At 39.7% G+C, this 22,024-nt stretch overlaps 1 protein-coding gene across 1 annotated transcript in view; it reads left to right on the forward strand.

The window, feature by feature from the left end:
* LOC115213089 (cytochrome c oxidase assembly protein COX11, mitochondrial) overlaps positions 1 to 22,024 on the forward strand; it is a 254,709-nt gene that overhangs the window by 7,192 nt on the left and 225,493 nt on the right. The window contains exons 3-4 of the mRNA XM_029782009.2: positions 1,830 to 1,985; positions 3,034 to 3,159. Coding sequence (XP_029637869.1) covers positions 1,830 to 1,985; positions 3,034 to 3,159 — 282 coding nt within the window. The remainder of the gene's footprint in view (positions 1 to 1,829; positions 1,986 to 3,033; positions 3,160 to 22,024) is intronic.

Consider the following 22,024-nt stretch of genomic DNA (forward strand, 5'->3'; position numbering starts at 1 on the left):
ATTTTCAAAATCATGTACAGGGTGGAGTAAAGAGGATGGACGTTTTTGAAATGGCTATTACTCAGCCACAGCGGGAGGGACATATGTCTAATAAGTACCATTCGGTTTGTGGTGTCTTAGCATTTCTTTTTCTTTTCAGGTGAAGCCATGGTGCTGTGAACGATAGATCATTGCATGTTTGCCTACGACAGTTATGTGAAGAATAACAAGTCTGTCTCTGCAGTTTAGCATGAGTTTCAGCGCCACTTCAACGTTCACTGAAATCAGGCTGTTCCCTCCTGTAACACAATGTTACGTTGGGTGAATGCACTTCGTACATGAGGTACACTAATGAATAGGAGACTGGTGGGGGTGCCACAAACGGTACAGTCTCCAGAAAATGTGGAATGTCTCAGACAAGCTTTGATACAGAATCCGAATTGCTCTGCTTCGAGGCATTCCACTGAACTTGGCATTTGGTAATCGATCAATAAGGTGTATTTTGCATGAATACCTGCATTTCCGTCAGTACAAATTGGTCATTAGGCAACAGTTGAAACCATGGGACTGTGCACAGCAGCGTAACTTCACATATCAGATGGAGGCAATTTTTGAGGCAAATGACAACCTCATTTTGTTAATGAGCAATGAATCTCATTTTCATTTCAATGGTATGGTGAATCAACAGATGTTGTTGTTGGGTTCTTGAAAATCCAAGAGAACTGCACAAAAGACCACTGCACAGTCCAAAAGTGACAGTTTGGTGTGCTGTTGGAAAAGCTGCCTTCATTGGTCCTTACTTTTTTGAAGAAAATAATGGAAATGTTGTTACTGTGAACTCCGAGATGATAAACAACTTTGTGCTTGAGTTATGATGAAAACATATACCTATTCGACATGTGTTGTTTAATCAGGATGGGGCAACGGCCTACACAACCAGAACATCAATGGACAGTCTTCGCCCTCTCTTCAGTGACCACCTCATTTCTAGGTTTGCTGACGTTCCTTGGCCCCCTTGGTTCTCTAATTTGTCCATGCGTGATTATTTCTTGTAGGGAAACCTCAAGGCACATGTGTATGCGCATAAGCCCCATACATTGTACTATTTGAAGGAAGCTATTCACATAGAAGTTGCCCAAATTGATAGAGCAATGCTGGAGAGAGTGGAGGCCAACTTCTAAGAACGCTTTCAGAAATGTATCAATGAAAACGGATGCTAATTCAATATGAATTGTTTGCAGCTAAAATTAATGATTTTGTGAATTTTTCGAAAACGCCCATCCTCTCTGTCCCACCATGTATCATGTTCACTGACTCAATGCAGTGCTGCAGACTAGAACTGTCATTTAAAGCTTAGAGTTTTTCCCCTTTATATGTACGTTTGTTTGTGTGTGTGTGTGTGAGTGTGTGTCTGTCTGCCTGTCTCTCCCTCTATATATATGTATTTATGTATATGTGTGTGTGTGTATAAATATATAGCTTGATTACCAACCACATGGTTCCGGGTTCAGTCCCACTGCCTGGCATCTTGGACATGTGTCTTCTACAAAAGCCTTGTGAGCGGATTTGGTAGATGGAAACTGAAAGAAGCCCGTCGTATATATGTGTGTGTATGTTTGTGTGTCTGTCTTTGTCCCCCTACCATTGCTTGACAACCAATGCTGGTGTGTTTATGTCCCCGTTACTTAGTAGTTCGGCAAAAGAGACCGATAGAATAGGTACTAGGCTTACAAAGAATAAGTCCCAGGGTCGATTTGCTCGACTAAAGGCGGTGCTCCAGCATGGCCACAGTCAAATGACTGAAACAAGTCAAAAAGTAAAAGAGTATATAATATATAATCTTGTTTCAGGCCACTGGACTAGGCGGTCAAGCAGTTGCGGGACATGATAATAGTCGAGTGGAAAGTATGAATAAAGTCACCAACAGAAGTATTTTAGTACGATTTAATGCTGATGTCTCTTCAAGTATGCAGTGGAATTTTCGTCCCCACCAGCCATCTGTGAGAGTAAGTTACTCTTAATTGTTAAATTTCCTAACTGTAATTCCTCAGAGTATCATGTACTTATTCTAGTGTCGCACACACACAATTTTGCATGAAGTAGCATTGAATAAAATATGTTTGTCATCATCTTCATCATCATCGTTTAACGTCCGTTTTCCCTTGCTAGTCTGGGTTTGACGGTTCGATCGGGGTCTGGGAAGCCAGGAGGCTGTACCAGGCTCCAGTCTGATCTGGCAGTGTTTCTACAGCTGGATGCCCTTCCTAATGCCAGCTACTGTATGAGTGTAGTGGGTGCTTTTTACGTGCCCACCAGCACAGGTGCCAGGGGATGCTGGCAGCAGCCATGTTCAGATGGTGCTTTTTACGTGCCACCAGCACAGGTATCACAACTACAATTTCCATTTGACTTTATTTTAATGTTGATGATGTACTTGACTCAATAGGTCTCCTCAAGCACAGCAGGTCGCCCTATGATCCAAGGTAGGCATAGCAGGCCGTTCTGCAATCCAAGGTACTTTGGAATGGCTGGGGCTGCTATATGAAACTGGTGCAGGAAACAGCCATGAACTCACGTTATTTGTCAGGTCTTCACATTCACAGCATATCTCCAGAGATCTCAGGCTTTCGTCATTGCCTAATATTTAACATGTTCGAATGTATTCCATTGTGAGAATGGCTCCTGCTGCAGAAAGACTCCCAAGAGAAAATTCTTGTCCTTGATGTGTGCGAAAATGCATCTGGAACTGTAAATAACGCCATAGGATTATGGGACACATGCATTTCTGCTTCTTTTTGCTTTGTCAGCTATGAAAATCATCATCATCGTCATTTAACATCTGTTGTCCATGCTGGCATGGGTGGACGGTTTGACCAGAATTGGCAAGTTGGGGAGCTGCACCACACTCCTGTCTAATTTTGCATGGTTTTTCTCTCTCTCTCTCTTATACAGACACACATGCGCGCGCACACACACACACACTCAGGCACACATACATGTATCCATAAATTTTTAATTGTAATTATGTTTATAATGATCTTTGTTTTTTCTTAGGTTTTACCTGGAGAAACAGCTTTGGCTTTCTATTCAGCAAAGAATCCAACTGATAAACCTATTATCGGTATATCTACTTATAATATTATTCCATATGAAGCTGCAATGTATTTTAATAAGATTCAGGTAAGCCCTTTTGAAATTACACATTTTATCTTTGAAAGATAGAACAGACTGGGGTCACGCAATTAGTACCTGTACTTGTGGCATGCAAAAGCCCCTATTACACTCTTGTAGTGGTTGACATTACAAAAGACATCCAGCTCTGGAAACCATGCCAAAGCAGACTGGAGTCTTCTGTGGCCCCTCAGCTTACCAGCCCTGGTCAAGCTGTCCAACCCATGCCAGCATGGACAATGGCTGTTAAATGATGATAAGGATGGACATTTTATACTGTTCCACTTTCCATGCTAGCATGAGTTGGATGATTTGACTGAGGACTGGCAAACCAGATGGCTGAACCAGGCTCCAATCTGAGTTTCTACAGCCGGATGCCCTTCCTGATGCCAACCACTCCAAGGGTGTGGTGATGCTTTTACATGCCACCGGCATGAGGGCCAGTCAGGCGGTACTGACAACGGCCATGCTCAAATGGCGATTTTTACATGCCACCTGCAGAGGAGCCAGTCCAATGGCACTGGCAACAACTTTGCTCGAATGCTTTTTCACGTGCCACTGGCACAAGTGCCAGTAAGGCGATGCTGGTAACGATCATGCTCAAATGGTGCTTTTAACTTGCCACCAGCACGGAAGCCAGTCAGCTGCTCTGGCAATGATCATGCTTGGATGGTGCTCTTAGTGCTCCACTAGCACTGATGCCAGTCATCAAATTTGATTTTGATTTCATTTGCCTTAACAGGTCTTCGCAAGCAGAATTTAGTGTCCAATGAAAGAAAGGTACATATAAGTGGGCTGGTTACACCCCTGGTATAGGCCACAGGGTTATGGTCTCACTTGGCTTGCCAGGTCTTCTCAAGCACAGCATATTGTCTACAGGAAATATCATCATGTTGTTGGTCATGCTGAATATGCAGACAAGGGGTTGGTAGAAATTCTATACTGTGTACTCAGAGTAATGCACCTGAATTGTAATGGATCACAAGCAGGCTGTTGGAGAAAGTAGACTTCATATGTAGCTGTTGTACTGAGGAATTATGCACTATGTGCACACAGAATATATATTGTTTTGAATGCTTGGAATGCTCCTTAGCAGTGGCTGATTGCTTTTGTTAGATAGGTGACTTTATTAGAAGAGGAAGTGTGTTTTTGAAAGCATTGTAGTCAGTGTAAGAATGAAGTGGAGAAAGTTGAGAGAGAGTTGCTACCGCTACTGGCAACAAGGGGCTTCTTACTCTCACTGAGGGCCAGATTGTGAGATGCTTGTCTACAAAGTGCAATGTTATATACTGGCAAGAGCTGGGTCTTGAATGCAATGGGTTTGTGAAGATTAGAAAGAAGTGAAGTAAGTATGCTTCACCGTCAGTGTAATGTCAGTGTGCATAAATGATGGTGTTCAAATGAGCTGGGAGAAAAACGGGATATAAGAAGAATCTGATGTAGTGTGCAAAGGAAAAGACAGCTGGTATGAGCATATAATATGCAGGGAGGCTAGTATTTGTATAACAAAAGTGTTGGGTGCTCAAAGTAGATACGAGGGAGATATTAAGATGTTGCACCTCATGAAAATTACATAGGACTGTAACAATGACAGCTCGCTCTGCTGTTAAAGACCTAACAGCCTGTGTAAGCATGGCAAAGTATATGTTAAAATAGGTGTTGTGGTGAAGGCTGATATATAATATAATAGGTACCTGTATTCTAGGTGTTTGCTCATTTTGTACCTATTAAGTCTCTACCTGTCAGTTCTCTTACTTATTTGGTAATCTTTCATCTTTCCATTACCACTTCTCCTATTCACTGCTACAAGCTTCCCTTGTAATAATGGCAAACTCTAGATCTCTCCATAGTCACCCCTTCTTCTCCCATCGCAATACTGAGATGAGAGCGAGAGGGTATCCAATGCACACCTCCATTTACATTCCTAAACTGCTAACCATCAATCTTCCTTTCAAGTCACTTTTTTTTATTAACTTCATTCACAATCTTGATTATTCCTCGCGAACACTCTCTCCCACCAACTGATATTACTCTTCTACACTTCCAGCTACCATTCCTTTTCCCTCTGCTCATTCCTTATTGACATCTATCACACTCTTGTTACTGCTGGCCATTTCTACAACAATCATTAACTTTCTCTCTCACCAACATGAATTGTTATAGAAATCTCTCCTATTACTCTCTGCCATTATTGTTTTTCTTTTCTATTGCTATCTCTTCTATTACTCTTTCTACAATTGTCTCACCCTATTCTCCACCTCACCCCCACACTGCTCCCTCACCTTATTCTCTTTGGTTCCTCCCATCATGCACCCATTTCTTACTCCCTCTCACTTCTGCAATCTCTCTCCTTTCAACTCTCTCTGCTGGTCACACTGACCCGAACAATACAGGGTGGTGGAAACTGAGGACTCTTTTGACCTGTGGAATACAAAACAACTTTACTGGTTCCACAATATAAATCCCTCAGTACACACTGCAGAGTGGTTGACAAATGAAAGGATACAGTGTGATTGAGAGGATCCCTTTGCTTTGCTGAGGACATGACAAGCTTTCTGGTGTTGGTGTTGGTGTCAATGCATACAATGTTAGTTAAAGTGTCCAATCATAGAGACCATGCCAAAAATATAATGTATTGGGTTGTCCAGAAAGTTTGTGCCGATTTATAGTAGCTTATCTTTCGACTTATTTTAGAACATGATTGAGTCCATAAAATAGGATTTTACTACACCTCCATTTAGAGCACAGTTTAAGCTATTTTTACGTGGAAGAATGTTTATGTTCATATAACTTGTGTTAGTTCTGTATCCCTTTAAAATGGAAGACAAGAAAGTTCATTTTCGAAATTTGATGCTTTGGGAACCAGACAAAAATTGCTGCAGCTCAGCTGGGATGTTTTACCCGACCCTCCATATTCACCAGATATTGCTCCTTCGGATTTCCACTTATTCAGGTCTCTGCAGAATAGTCTTAATGGTAAAAATTTCAATTCCTTGGATGACGTAAAATGATACCTTGATGAATTCTTTGCCATGAAACCACCACAATTATGAGAAGAGGGTATTTTCAAGTTAAAGGAAAGATGGAGACGCATTGTGCAACAAAATGGGTCATATTTGGTTGATTAAAAATGTAATGGCAAGTATTTATTGACATTTTTCTTTCCTTTAAAAATCGGCATGAACTTTCTGGACAACCCAATATAAAGATGTGGGCTTCTCCAGCCCATTTCAAAGGGCAGTAACCCTGGGTAAGAACCCATTTGGACCATGATAAGCTGTTTAAGCTATCCAGCATGGAAAATCTGCTACTACAGGAGAAAGAACTGTTGATCAGTAAATTCATTATAGCACCAGATAAATGCTTTGTGATATTCATAACTCTTTCCGTTGTAAGTTCAATTCCCACTGTGTCCAAGAAAGATCACTAAAGAATGGGTTAAGAGGGGCTCAAATGGCACCAACTTTAGAGATGACAATTTGGATTGTAATGAGATCAAGATAGAAAATTGCAGAACTTTCTAGAAGAGTTCTTAAGATGCTGACGGTGTAAGGATGTTGTTTTTTTTTTGTCACATTAATCAGTTAATGTCTCAATAGTTATGAATCTATGACATTTATTTGGAAAGGGGTTAGGCATGGCTGTATAGGCACAGGAATGGCTGTGTGGTTAAAGAGCTCGCTTTGCAACCATGTCGTTTTGGGTTTAGTTCCACTGTGTAGCACCTTGGGCAGATGTATTTTGCTTTAGTCCTTGTGAAGGAATTTGGTAGACAGAAAATTTGGAAGTCCTTTGTGTCTGAGTTTGTTACCCCCCTCCCCCCACCGCTTGATAACCATGTTGTTTGGTTACTACGTATGTCAGTTGATACGTATGTCAGTGCTACGTATGTCAGTTGATACCATCTCTGGCAAGGGCTTTGAAAAAAAACCAAGAAGAAGTTCCAGACACCCAGCTGAGTACTTGACAGACACTGACTTTGCTGACGACATCGCTCTTATCAGTGATTCTCTCTCCAATGACCAGTCTCTTTTACAATCTCTTGAACAAGCCTCAAATTGTGTAGGTCTTTACCTCAATGAGACCAAAACTGAATACATAAACAAGTGCCTGTCCAACAGTAATTGCATCATCCACACTCTCAACAGTGCACCTTTAAATATGGTTTCTGATTATAAATATCTTGGGTCATACATATCATCATCTGGAAAAGACTTTCTAACTAGAAAGGGTATGGCCTGGTCAGCCTGTAATGACATGCATAAGATCTGGTCATCAAATCTAAGTAGAGACTTCAAACTTGAAATATTCAAAGCCACAGTCGAACCAATTCTACTATATGGCTCAGAAACCTGGACGTTATCAAAGAAGCTTGAGAGGCGGTTGGATGGAACCTACACTCGCCTCCTTATGAGAGCTCAAAATCTCTCGTGGAGGCGCCATCCAACTAAAATGCAAATATATGGGAAATTACCACCTGTGTCATCTCTTGTGAAAGGTAGGAGAGTCCAGTTTGCTGGACATTGTTGTAGAGCTGAAAAAGAAGTAATTTCTACTCTTCTCCTCTGGAAGCCATCTACTCGCAACACCAGAGGGCGCACACTCTCCTACCCTGATGTAATCTCCAGGGATACAGGCATCCAGCAACAGGACCTCCGTAATGCTATGATGGACCGTGAAGTCTGGCGCAACATGGTAAATTCCATTGTCTCGACCATGGTCGAACAATGATGATGATGATTGGTTACTTCCCCATAGCCTAGCAGTTCAGTAAAAGAGACTGATAGAATAAGTGCCAGATTTAGGAAGAAACATAAGTGCTAGGGTCGATTTTTTCCGCCAAAATTCTTCAAGGTAGTGCTGTAGCATGGCCACAGTCCAATAACTAAAACAAATAAAATATAAAAAATAAAACGCAAGAAAAATATATAAAATACATTGGAAAAAAAATTTGGGTTTCATACTAGTTGAAGTATAAGTTATCTCCCTTGTACCATATTAACGTATACTAGTATATATTTAGACTAGAGTTTCATAAAGTAATTTTTGAGGAATCACAGGGATTCTATGAAAAATTTTGAGGTTCGTAGATAAGGCACCTTTTGATAAAATTCATTTTATTCACTATTTTCAAAATAATAAAATTATATTCTGTTGTGTCTGGGGAGAGTAATTTTTTTTTGAGCCTTATAATTTAACACACTCACTGGTAAAATTTCCACTTATTTTTTATTTTTATTTTCCTAAAATTTTAGTTGCGTATTGCAACCTTTTCAATAGTCTTGACTCTGTCCGTTAAATAACGGAAATAAGTGGAAATTTTACTGGTGAGTGTGTTAAATTATAAGGCACAAAAAGAAAATGACTCTCCCCAGACACAACAGAATATGCTTCAACACATGAACACAAATAAAGTATCTTGCAAACCAAATCCAAAAGCAAAAAAATAAATTATATGTTCTCTAAGTAATGTGGTTGGTGTTAGGAAGGGCATCCAGCCATAAAAACTTTGCCAATGCAGACAGGGAAGCTGTACCCATGCCAGCATGGAAAACATGTTAAATAATGATGATGATGATGTTTGCTTATTTATTTAATATTTGAAGCAATACTCTCTCTAAAACAGTTTTTGTTTGTCTTTAAAATAATGGTATGGGGTTCTATAAATTTTAGAAAAAACACCATTCGAGCATGATCGTTACCTGCATCGCCTTACTGGCACTTGTGCTGGTGGCACATGAAAAAACATTCGAGCGAGGTCATTGCCATTGCTGCTGGACTGGCTCTTGTGCAGGTGGCACATAAAAAGCACCATTTGAGCGTGGCCATTACCAGTACCGCCTGACTAGCCTTCGTGTCAGTGGCATGTAAAACACCCACAGAGTGGTTGGCATTAGGAAGGGCATCCAGCTGTAGAAACTCTGCCAGATCAGATTGGAGCCTGGTGCAGCCATCTGTTTCGCCAGACCTCAGTCAAATCGTCCAACCCATGCTAGCATGGAAAGTGGACGTTAAATGATGATGATGATGATATACAAGGGAATCACTATGCTAGATTAAAAAGGCTAATCATGGAACATTTGAAGATGATGACAACTGTTTTGATAATTATGCTAATGAGGCTGATGGTAATCATAATGTCTACCTCAATCCCCTTATTGACCTGTTTCTCTGCTAGAATTATGCCCATACCTCCTACCTTGTCACTGTTCCCCCTCCCCCACCAAAGAGTTTGTACCTGTACCTCTTGCCTATGAGGAACTTGGCTGAAGATCCTCTCCACCTTACTTCTTAATGCAACACACATCAACATGTCTCCGTTCAGCATCTCAACAACCACACCAAGCCTACCTTTCAATGTGCCTACATTGATAGTGCCAACTCTGAGGAAATGTACAAAGAAGCAGGAGGTAACATGTGACAGGAGAACTGCATCTTTCAGCATCCAAAAAGAAGGTTCTTATAAGTGTTTTCTAACAGACATGTCATATCAGTTCTCCCCACATTTAATAATGAACTTCAATCATATTTTACCAATGCAATATCACATTCTTGGTACTTGTGCTGGTGGCATGTGAAAAAACATTCGAGCAGGGTCATTGCCAGTGCCACTGGATTGGCTCCTGTGCAGGTGGTACGTAAAAAACACCATTTGAGTGTGGCCATGGCAGTGCTGCCTGACTGGCCCTCATGCCAGTGATACATAAAAGCACTCACTACACTCTCAGAGTGGTTGGCGTTAGGAAGGGCATCCAGCTGTAGAAACTCTGCCAGATCAAGATTGGAGCCTGGTGCAGCCATCTGGTTTATCAGTCCTCAGTCAAGTCGTCCAACCCATGCTAGCATGGAAAGCAGACATTAAATGATGATGATGATGATGATGATGAACACTGTTGTTAGAGGATGTACAGGGGTGCTGAAAACTTCCTGGCTTTAGGTAAAAGAAAGTACAGGAGGATCAGTTGATTCTGATTTTATTCAACATATTTCCTTCTCAGATTCACACGCTTATTGCAGCGGTCCTTCAGTTTTTCTAAGCCTTGTAAAACGTTGGGCCTCCAACCAAGCTTTTGTGATATCCTTAAAACTAGGAACTTTTCAGCTCTCCCTTGTATATATGCCTGGGTGTGACAAAGAGGGAGAGGGCATGTGGTTTAGTTATATGAGATAGTGGGGTTATTGATTATGTGCTCTCACTAACTTGAGAAGTTTTAGCACAAAACATTCTTCATGGCAAACCTAAATAGGTTTATATATACTCTTTCCTACTCTAGACACAAGGTCTGAAATTTTGGAGGAGCGGGGCAGTCGATTAGATCAATCCCAGTATGCAACTGGTACTTAATCTACTGACCCCAAAAGGATGAAAGGCAAAGTTGACCTTCGCAGAATTTGAACTCAGAATGTAAAGACAGACAAAATACTTATTTCTTTACTACCCACAAGGGGCTAAACACAGAGAGGACAAACAAGGACAGACAAACGGATTAAGTTGATTATATCAACCCCAGTGTGTAACTGGTACTTATTTAATTGACCCCGAAAGGATGAAAGGCAAAGTTGACCTTGGCGAAATTTGAACTCAGAACCTAACGGCAGACGAAATACTGTTAAGCATTTCACCTGGCCCCTAACGTTTCTGCCAGCTCACCGCCTTAGGTTTATATATACTAAATGATCGGAAGAGATCATTATTATTGTTATTATGTCTGCTTTTTCCATGCAGGCATGCATTTGATTTAACTTATTCAGGTAGAGTTTTATGGCTACATGCCTTTCCTCTTGTCATCCCTTATCTGTTTTTCGAGGAAGGGTTGATAAAGGGTATTTTTATTCAAGTGGTTTTCACATGTCTAAACTGTTGTTGTTTATGGGAGACGTAAGCATAATGTCACCACCACCCAGATGCTGTTAACATGAAAGCAGACAAAAATAAACCTTTCTGCATACATGCATGTGCACGCAGACACATGCACACACACACACACACACATGATGGGCTATGTATTGTAAGTTACTTGGTGACTTCACTAGTGCCTGTATCATGTAAAAAGCACTTGGTACATTGTGTGAAGTGGTTGGCATTAGGAAGGGACATCCAGCCATAGAAATCATGCCAAAGCAGAAATTGAAACTTGGCACAATTCTCTGGTTCATTGGTTTCTGTCAAACTCACCAACCCATGCCAGCATGGAAAACGGCTGTTAAATGATGATAGTTTGTAATCACCACCACCATCATCATCATCATAACATCCACTTTTCCATATTGGCATGCATCAGATAAAGCTTGTCGAGGTAGTTTTATAACATCTCTATAGCTGCACATGTTTGCACTAGAGATTGTAAACAAAGAGACCATTGTATAGACAGTTGCTTTCTTTTTTTTTTATATATATTTTCATTCCTTTTTTTTTTTCACATAGTGCACACATAACACCAAGACAACGAGATGACAAACAAATAGTCATATAGATACTTTTCCTTTGCCAGTTTCATTCACAAGGCATTGGGTCAGTGCAAGGCAATAGAAGATGCCTGCCCAAGATGTCATGCTGTGAGATTGAACCTGAAAGCACATTGTTATGAAATGAACTTTATTACCACACAACCATACCTGTACTTCATTACTGGGGAAGATTACTTGTAGCTTGCACCTGTAGTAACTAGGATACCCTGACGTTCTGCATAGAAAACAAATGTGATAAATTAGAAAATGGACTAATTTTAAATCTCACAATGCGAGATATTCAGCAACAGTACTTTGTAGTAAAGATTGTTTGCCAACATAACATGGTAGTCCTGGTTTAGGACTAATGTTGCTGTAATTTAGCCCCAGGAGACATTCAGTGCTGATGAAAGGAAATAACCCAGAAATCACGATACACAGGTATTGTTTTGAGCTGAGTGGGGGTGCTAGATTCCCTTGTTCAAAAATGTAAGGATACAGATTGTGTCGTGTAGCCAGCTGGAGACGATGTCTCCTGGGGCTAAATTACAGCAACATTAGTTCTAAACCAGGACTGCCATGTTATGTTGGCAAACAATCTTTACTACAAACAAATGTGATGTTTAACATTTTGAGCTGAATTCTTCATCAGAGAAAAATCTTTCTTCTCGGTCATCATCATTTATTGTCCACTTCTGAGTCTTTGAAGGGCAGATTTTCTATGGCCAGATGCCCGTCCTGTTGCCAACCCTCACCTGTTTTCAGGAAAGGTAATATTTCTGCATGGCTACACATGTTTTTCACAGAAAACTGGAAATGAGCAACATGGTTTTTATGAAAGTGATGCTTGTTTACAAACATTACGTGTTGTCGAGACATGGGTACACACACACACAGACACAGACACACACTCACTCACACATACACACACACCTGCACATGTACACGCAAACACATACACACATAGACACATACATGTATATATATATATATGTATGTATATATTAAGAAAAAGGAGGTAGTCAGAATTTTGAATAATTTGTTTAGCACTTTTGTCTTGTTTTGGGGAATCATCAGAAATGAGACGAATGTGCTAAATAAATAATCATTCAAAATTCTAGCTACCTCCTTTTCCTTACTCTTTTACTTGTTTCAGTCATGTGACTGTGGCCATGCGGGAGTACTGCCTTTAGTCGAGCAAATCGACCCCAGGACTTATTCTTTGTAAGCCTAGTACTTATTCTATCGGTCTCTTTTGCAGAACCGCTAAGTTACGGGGATGTAAACACACCAGCATCGGTTGTCAAGCAATGTTGTGGGGACAAACACAGACACACAAACATATACGCTCACATACATATATACATACATATATATGACAGGCTTCTTTCAGTTTCCTTCTACCAAATCCACTCACAGGGCTTTGTTTGGCCCGAGGCTATAGTAGAAGACACTTGCCCAAGGTGTCACGCAGTGGGACTGAACCCAGAACCATGTGGCTTGTAAGCATCGGTATGCTGTTTCCCCCTTTCGAAGTTTTATGTTGTGAAGATCGGGCAGCATGTTTTTCCTGTGCATCCTCACAGTCCCACAGGCATTAGTCCTCCTCACTTGCAGCTGCAGGAAGAGGTCTGGACAGGAAAACCAGTTGTTCATATAAATATTGTACCTTTTGTCAAATGAATTTTTGAAGATCCAATCTGTCCTGACCAGTGTAGATTTTGTAATTCTACATGTACCCACAGGCTCTGCCAGTTGACTGGTATACTTTATAAACCTTGACTCCAAAGCAGACATGTTTGGTTGGGTTTAAATCAGAGCCTTCCCTTGAATTTCCTCAAGCTCTCATCTGTACAAATGTCCTGAGTGGGGACATACACCGTTTTGAAATTTTTTGCCACTTCATCAATGGTAGGATGTATTTTGTGCAGCCTGTCATCTTGGTTCTTGCTTGAATTGATATGTAAATTTTAAAGGAGCACCAGAAATCGATCACGTGGCATCATTTCCAGAAAGAAAGGTGTCAACGTGGCTGGATCCCGATTCCAATATGATGCCAGACTTGTTCTCTTCATGATGCCCATCAGTATCAGCAGGACAAGCAGAACTTTGACTTTGTCCCCTGTGCTTGGAAACCAATCACCACCATGCCCGGGTCTGACATGCTGGGGATGGTTTTCAGCATAGTCATTCGTTTCGTTTGCTATATATATTGGAACATTTCATCAGTCAAAAACTCGTGGAAGATTTCCAATGGCGAACTTCCATGTTCAAGATTTGCCTTTATGCCAGGATTACCAGTTAACCTATGCCATTGGATGAAATTGTCTCTTACTTGCCACACAACATTCTGTTGTCCAGGACCATTCACTGCTGCCCGCTTGTACCTTTGATTCACCGGAATATCATCAACGCTATCAGAATCATCTGATTCTGAACTAGAAAAATACTTAGTCTCTGAGTCATCATCCGAACCGCAAGAAACAATTGGTGAAGTGGTGGAGCTTGGTGTAGCTTGGCACAACGACTGTTAGTTGGACAAAACAAGGTACAACGACAAAGTTGATGGAACCGGAGTGGTAGGATGCAATGAGTCTAAATTCAACAAAACAGGACTTGATGATGAAGTTGACAGAGCCGGAGTGGCAGGACTAGCCTATTGGGTAGTAAATATTTACATGAAGCATCTAATCAGCCAATCAGTTGGCAGTTGGACCAGTACTAACTCAGGCAACAGGTTCTAAGTCAGGCAGTGTGTAATTGTGATTTAAAGCATGTACATTGTGTACATACATTTACATCAACCATTTCTAAAGAGTAAAGAAAAAAAAAAGAAGTGTTGACTTTATAAAAGTTGAATGCATCATATTCTATAATATAAAGTCAGTCTTCTGGAAATATCCTACTAATCTGTTGTTTTTGTCTCTCTCTTTAGCTACTGATCATATCCATTTAAAACTTTCTTTTTTCATTTCCTTCATTGGATTTATTTAATAACATTGTAGCCTGTGTTAAACTCATTGTAATCTCTCCATTTGCCCACTTCTCTCATTTTTTTTTTTTTTGCTGTATTTACATGCAATGACTGTGCATCAATTCCCTTTTATCATGTAATTGAATGGAATAAATTTATATGTGTTACTAATGGTTGTTTTGAATTGCATTTTTAATGCTTTCTTATTTTTAAATATGCATTGAAATATTTTAGGTAACCTACATTATGTTTCACTAAGCAGTATTAGTTATACTTACAATGTTTTGTAATGCAACATAAATTTGTTGACTGGTTAAGATATATATCTCAAATGACATTGGTGGATCTTATTGTTCATGTGGCTCAGCCAATAGTGTCGGCAGGAATGAAATGGAACATGAGAAAATCTATTGAGGTGGCAGAGGCTACCATGGAAATAAAGAGGTGAAAGATGAAGTGCCAAATACGTGGGCTGGATTTGGTTAGTTATGGAACAAGCGGATATCTCGCTATAATAACAAAAGCAAGTGAAATATTGTGGCTGATTAAATCTGTTGTCCTGAAGAGGTGGAACAATAGGGGTTGAAAGCCAATGCACATGGGAGACAACTGAGCAAAGGGAGCTTTCATGGAAAAGGAAGCCTGCTAGGTTTCATTTCTTCTTGAGAGTGGAGCACAATGTGCTTTTATCCCTAATTGATATTAAATGGTGGGAGTGGAGTGACACAGCTGAATGTCCATCGAAGTGGGAGTTATACATTGTGGGAGCATATTTTGGTAGGTGCAGTTATCCTTTGCAGTGTATGCCTGCTGGCATAATCAAGTCTTGAGTATCCCTACCAATACATTGAGATAACAGTTCAGTAGTGTGAGTGAAATGAGAATCAACACTAAGTTCTACCTTGTTATTTTCAAGATGGGGGGCAAGAAAGGTGAGTGCAAGAGCATTCACATATGAAAATCATTAGCCAGACTTCTGTTTCATATTAATGACTGGGAGGTGCTGGTAAATTTCTATGGCGTATGTGTTCACCCCAGCTAGTCGAGACGCCAGTCCATTGCAGCGTTACTCAAGAGACAGGAAGAAAGAGTGAGAGAAAGTTGGGGCGAAAGAGTACAACAGGGGTCGCCACCAGCCCCTGCCGGAGCCTCGTGGATCTTTTAGGTGTTTTCGCTCAATAAACACACACAACACTCGGTCTAGGAATCGAAACCGTGATCCTCCAACTGCGAGTCTGCTACCCTAACCACTGGGCCATTGCGCTTCCACAAGCTATACATTGTTGGAACATATTTTGGTAGGTGCAATCACCCTTTGCAGTACATACCTGGTGGCATAATCAAGTCTTGAGTATCCCTACTGATACACTGAGATAACAATTTAGTAGTGTCAATGAAATAAGAATCAACACTAAGATTCACCTTGTTATTTTCAAGTGGAAGGGCAAGAAAAGTGAATTGTTAACTTGTATTTTTGGTTGTGTTGAAATTGTCTGTGGCCATTGAGTACAATGTGTGCAGCCATGCAGTTAGTCTTCAACTTCAGTTGTCATTTCTTTTTCTTGTCTACTGGTGTTGCTGTATGTGCTATTGTGATATTTCTTTTATAGGTTTTTGTTATGGTGTCATGTAGTAAGGTATTATATACTCTCAGATTGTATACATTGCACAGGTTTTCCACAAATGCAAACAAAGTGGAAAATCTCATACTCTCTTGCAGTTGCTACTGTTAGATATTTGCTTTCACTTTTCTAAATTATGATTTTTTAGAAAATAAATCTTATTTTATTTATCTTTTGCACCTTACTTGTTTCATTCATTAGATTGTGGCCATACTGGAGCACTGCCTTGAAGGGTTTCAGTAAAACAAATTGACTCCAGTGTTTATGGTTTGTTTGTTTGTTTTTTTTTAAAAATCCTGTACCTATTATGTCAGTCTCTTTTGCCAAACCACTAAGTTACAGGAATGTAAACAAACCAACACCAGTTGTCACATGGTCATAGTGGTGGGTTGACAAATACAAAGACACACACACATGCACACACACGACAGGCTTCAACCAAATTTGTTGACAAGGTATTGGTTGGCCTGGGGGCTGTCATAGAAGACACTTGCCTTAAGTGCTGCAAAGTGGGATTGAACCTGAAACCTTGTAGTTGCAAAGCAAGCCTCTTAACCTCATAGACATTCATGCATCTATTTAGCACATAATATTCAAATCTGTCTTGGGCGGGTATTTCCTACATTTTAAAGCTACTATATTAGTTAGTTGCTGTGTTTTGAGTTGATGTGGAAGAAAACTTAAAACTGTTTACATTTCATTACATAAACACATGGGTACATACATATACTCACACACATACATTCATACATGAAAATACATGCACACATGCAGAGGATAATAATAAATTGCAAAACGGATTATTATGTTATTAATAAGGAAAATAAACATACATAAATAAAAAATAAATGAACATAAAATTTAAATCATTAATTAAAAGCATTAAGCTGGAACTAAGAAGTTAATTATTATGAATCCTTTTCAGTGGTGTTAGTGGTAGTGCCAAGTAGCTCTGAAAGATTGTCAGATTTGCAAGATTAATCCATGAAGGATAATATTAGAATGTTAATAAAATAAAGATAGACTTTTCATTCACTTCCATATTCTTTTCAAATTATGCCACTGAAGGAGCAATTGTGATGTGTGTATGACGTATGTTACAGCCTTGTCTTGCTTCTGTAATAAGTTTTCTATTTCTGTGGGGAATTCTATAAAATATGGAAGTATTTTTCTGTTTATGTTTTCCTATCTAGCTTTGTTTTATGGTGTATATGGTGTTTGTCTATTGCAATTGTTCCTTATTTTAAATGCCAGTGAGCCTTTAAGAGAGTGTTATGGATGATAAAGGGGAATTTGACAGCTTTATTGTTCCAAATAAACTATAAGGGTTCTTCTACATGCAGATACAAAGCAACATTAATAAAAAAAAAAGATTAAATTAGAACATAGTAGTGTTTTCTCTACAGCATATTTAAAATCAAAAGTTGTTCTCCTTGTATACAACCATAAATGTCATTGTCATCATTTAAACCCTGGTTTCCATACTGGCATGGGTTGGATTGTTTGACAAAGCACGATCAGTTGGAAAACTGCATTATACACTAATGCTAAGGGTGGCATGATTTCTATAGCTGGATGCTCATCCAGATGCCAAACACTTTACATTTACAGAGTGTACTAACTGCATTTTTCATTGTACCAGCACTATATATATATATATATACACACACATGGCCTGCTCGCTTAGCCAGCGGGTTGGCGTCATTCGACGGCTAAAACAATGCGAACGCATTGTGACCAGCGATGTGTAACAACATCTGATAGTCTGGTCTGTCACGTGATCACGTGATATATATATATATATATATATATATATATATACAATGGACTTCTTACAGTTTCCGTCTACCAAATCCATTCACAAGGCTTTGGTGAAGACACTAACCCAAGGTGCCATGCAGTGGGACTAAACCCAGAACCATGCAGTTGGGAAGCAAGCTTCTTACCATACACCCACTCCCATGCCTATATATATATATATAATATATATATATATATATATATATATATATAAATAAATCAAATGAGAGAAAGAAAAACTGGAATTGACAAGATTGTTTATTAATCACTACGATCGTTTTGACACATTTTGCATTGGTCCCTTGTAGGTGAGATTCTGGACAATTGGTTGTGGTGCATCATTTGGTGCAGATGTGTCTAATCAGGAAACTTTTTGAAAGGTACCTCACTCAATAAAATTGCTGTTGCTTAGTTCAATTAGAATATATTTTGTTATTTGCCTGTTGCTGGTTGTGTACAAAGTATCATGGTTTGGTATACATACATATATATATATATATATATATATATATATATATATACTCTTTACTCTTTTACTTGTTTCAGTCATTTGACTGTGGCCATGCTGGAGCACCGCCTTTAGTCGAGCAAATCGACCCCGGGACTTATTCTTTGTAAGCCCAGTACTTATTCTATCGGTCTCTTTTGCCGAACCGCTAAGTGATGGGGACGTAAACACACCAGCATCGGTTGTCAAGCAATGCTAGGGGTACAAACACAGACACACAAACACACACACACATACACACACATATATATATATATATATACATATAAACGACAGGCTTCTTTCAGTTTCCGTCTACCAAATCCACTCACAAGGCATTGGTCGGCCCGGGGCTATAGCAGAAGACACTTGCCCAAGATACCATGCAGTGGGACTGAACCCGGAACCATGTTGTTGGTTAGCAAGCTACTTACCACACATCACCGTGGCCGTGACCGACCAGGCTATCAGATGTTGTTACACATCGCTGGTCACAATGCGCTTTGCATTGTTTTAGCCTTCAAATGACGCCACCCCGCTGGCTAAGTGAGCAGGCCAACAGAAGAAAGAGTGAGAGAAAGTTGTAGCGAAAGAGTACAAAAGGGATCACCACCACCCACTGCTGGAGCCTCGTGGAACGTGAGGTGTTTTCGCTCAATAAACACTCACAATGCCTATTCTAGGAATCAAAACCGCGATCCTACAACCGCGAGTCCACTGCCCTGACCACTGGGCCATATATACATATATATATGTATGTGTGTGTATTAAATTACTACAAGCTGATATCAATTAAACCTTTTAAAAATACTACTTTACCTCACATAGCAAAAAAGTATACTATTATAATACATATTGATAGCGTTGCAGTGACACTTCATCAAAGGAAAGACTTAGACTCAAAACTAAATATGAGAACACTGTTATTTATATATCTGCTGGTCTGTAACAGCTGGTTTTTTTTTTTTTATATACAATTTGCAATGAAAATCTCCCCTCATTAAGTGTAAATCTAATTATAGAAAAGAATGAAATGCCCACTGATGAAATGAAAGGAATTAAACTCTAATTTGTGCTCATGATTATTAAACCATAATGCTGTGAATAAGATTTTACTATCGAATAGAAAAATATATGTATTCTGCAGGGTAATAGACTTTGTCAATTAAACTTTGTAATACATATAAGCTAGCATTACAGTGATCCAACATCAAAAGGTTAGAGAAATAATTACACACATATGCACACTCACACACACATACATGCATACATACATACATACATACATACATACATACATACACACACACACACACGTTTTGTGTGTGTGTGTGTGTGTGTGTTGGTAAATTGAGCAAAAACAACAGTGAATTCTTTAGTATTGCTGAGAGTATGAGAAACTCCCTAGTGCAGGTGTCTTGTTGGAATGCACCCAGTACACGTGGTAAAGTGGTTGGTGTTTGGAAGGGTATCAAGCCTTAGAAGTGATATGTATGAGTGAGGTGTGACATTCTGATTCCTCTGCGAGGATATGGGCCCTGAATAAGAACCTACTTGAGATATAATGATCTATCCACTCCATGCCAGTATTAAAAAAGGTCATCATCATCATCATCACCATCATCATCATCGTTTAACATTCGCTTTCCATGCTAGCATAGATTGGACGATTTAACTGAGGTTTAGCGAATCAGATGGCTGCACCAGGCTCCAATCTGATCTGGCAGAGTTTCTACATCTGGATGCCCTTCATAATGCCAACATCTCCGAGAGTGTAGTGAGTGCTTTTACGTGCCACCAACATGAGGGCCAGTCAGGCAGCACTGGCCATGGCCACACTCAAATGGTGCTTTTTATGTGCCACCTGCACAGGAGCCAGTCCAGCGGCACTGGTAATGACCTCACTCGAATGTTTTTTTAAAATGATTATTTGTGTATGTGTGTTTGCATGTGTGTGTAAAAAAAACAAAACAAACCAAAACCAGGTACGCTGTCAGTTGTGATGATGAGAGTGTTCCTGTTGATTCAGTCAAGTGAACAGCTTGCTCAAGAAATTAACGTACACGTGGCTGAGTGCTCCATAGACATGTATACCCTTAATGCAGTTCTTGGGGAAATTCAGCGTGACCCAGATTGTGACAAAGCTGGCCCCTTTGAAATACAGGTGCAAGCCATTTTTGTCAGCTGAGTGGATTGGAACAAGGCAAAATAAAATGTCTGATCAACGACACAATGTGCCACTTGGTTTCGAACTCACAACCTTACGATCATGAGCCGAGTACCCCTAACCACCAAGTCACACGCCTTCACTTCTATATGTATGTATGTATGTATGTAAGTATGTGTGTGTGTACAGAGTGGTTGACGTTAGGAAGGGCAGTAAAAACCATGCCAAAACACACTCAGAAGCATGGCACAGGCTCCTGCCTGGCCAGCTTCTGTCTTACTGTCCAAACCATGCCAGCATGGAAGATATTACACAATGTTGATGATGATATATATATATATATATATATATATATGTGAAGGCTCGTGGCTTAGTGGTTAGGGTGTCAGCATCATGATCATAAGATTGTGGTTTCGATTCCTGGACCAACCGATACGTTGTGTTTTTGAGCAAAACACTTCATTTCACGTTGCTCCAGTCCACTCAGCTGGTAAAAGTGAGTAACGCTGCGATGGACTGGCGTTCTGTCCAGCTGGGGAACACATACACCATAGAAACCGGGAGACCGGGCCCATGAGCCTGGCTAGGCTTTAAAAGGGCGCATTTATTTATTATTATTATTATTATATATATATATATATATATACTAGCAGTATCGCCCGGCATTGCTCGGGTTTGTAAGGGAAATAATTATATAAGCATTTTTAGAGATGTAAAGTATAATAGCCATCTCAATATGGCTAACCACAAAGGGGGAGGGGTGTTACTGTAGCTTTTTACGTTCTGAGATTTAATAATAAATTTTAGAGAGTTACTTCCCTTATATATGTCAAAAATGGATTAAAAATGGGAAAAATTGATGGTAAATTTTTTTTAAAATCGTAGACTCATCGTAGACGCGCGCTAATACCCAGACGGTCTCGATATGAATCACGACTATAAGATACCCGGTTTTGGTAAAACTGCACCGCAAAATGTGGGAGTAGTTAGGAATCTAAATCGTAGGAGACAGACACACAACCTCACTTTTATATATAAAGATTTCCTCTATTTACATAATATTGAGGTCTCTTTCTTTCTTTTGTTATCTTACTGTTTTTACCAATATACATATATATATATAAATATATATATAGTTACAGAGATGTACTTGCATAGCAAGTGACTTGATCTGAGATCGTGTGCTGGAACGAAAACAGTTGCAGCGTTGAAGGTGTTTATAAGCCATTTAAGAAACACACAAAAACCGTTAGATTCACTTCAACATTTAAATTTAATTTGTCGAAATATTTTCGTCGCTTTGAGACCGCGACCTGTTAGCACGATATTTTTGTCAGTGAACAGGTCGCGGTCTGAAAGCGACGAAAATATTTTGG

This window comes from Octopus sinensis, linkage group LG6 (genome assembly GCF_006345805.1).
Source record: "Octopus sinensis linkage group LG6, ASM634580v1, whole genome shotgun sequence".
Classification (NCBI taxonomy): Eukaryota; Metazoa; Mollusca; class Cephalopoda; order Octopoda; family Octopodidae; genus Octopus; species Octopus sinensis.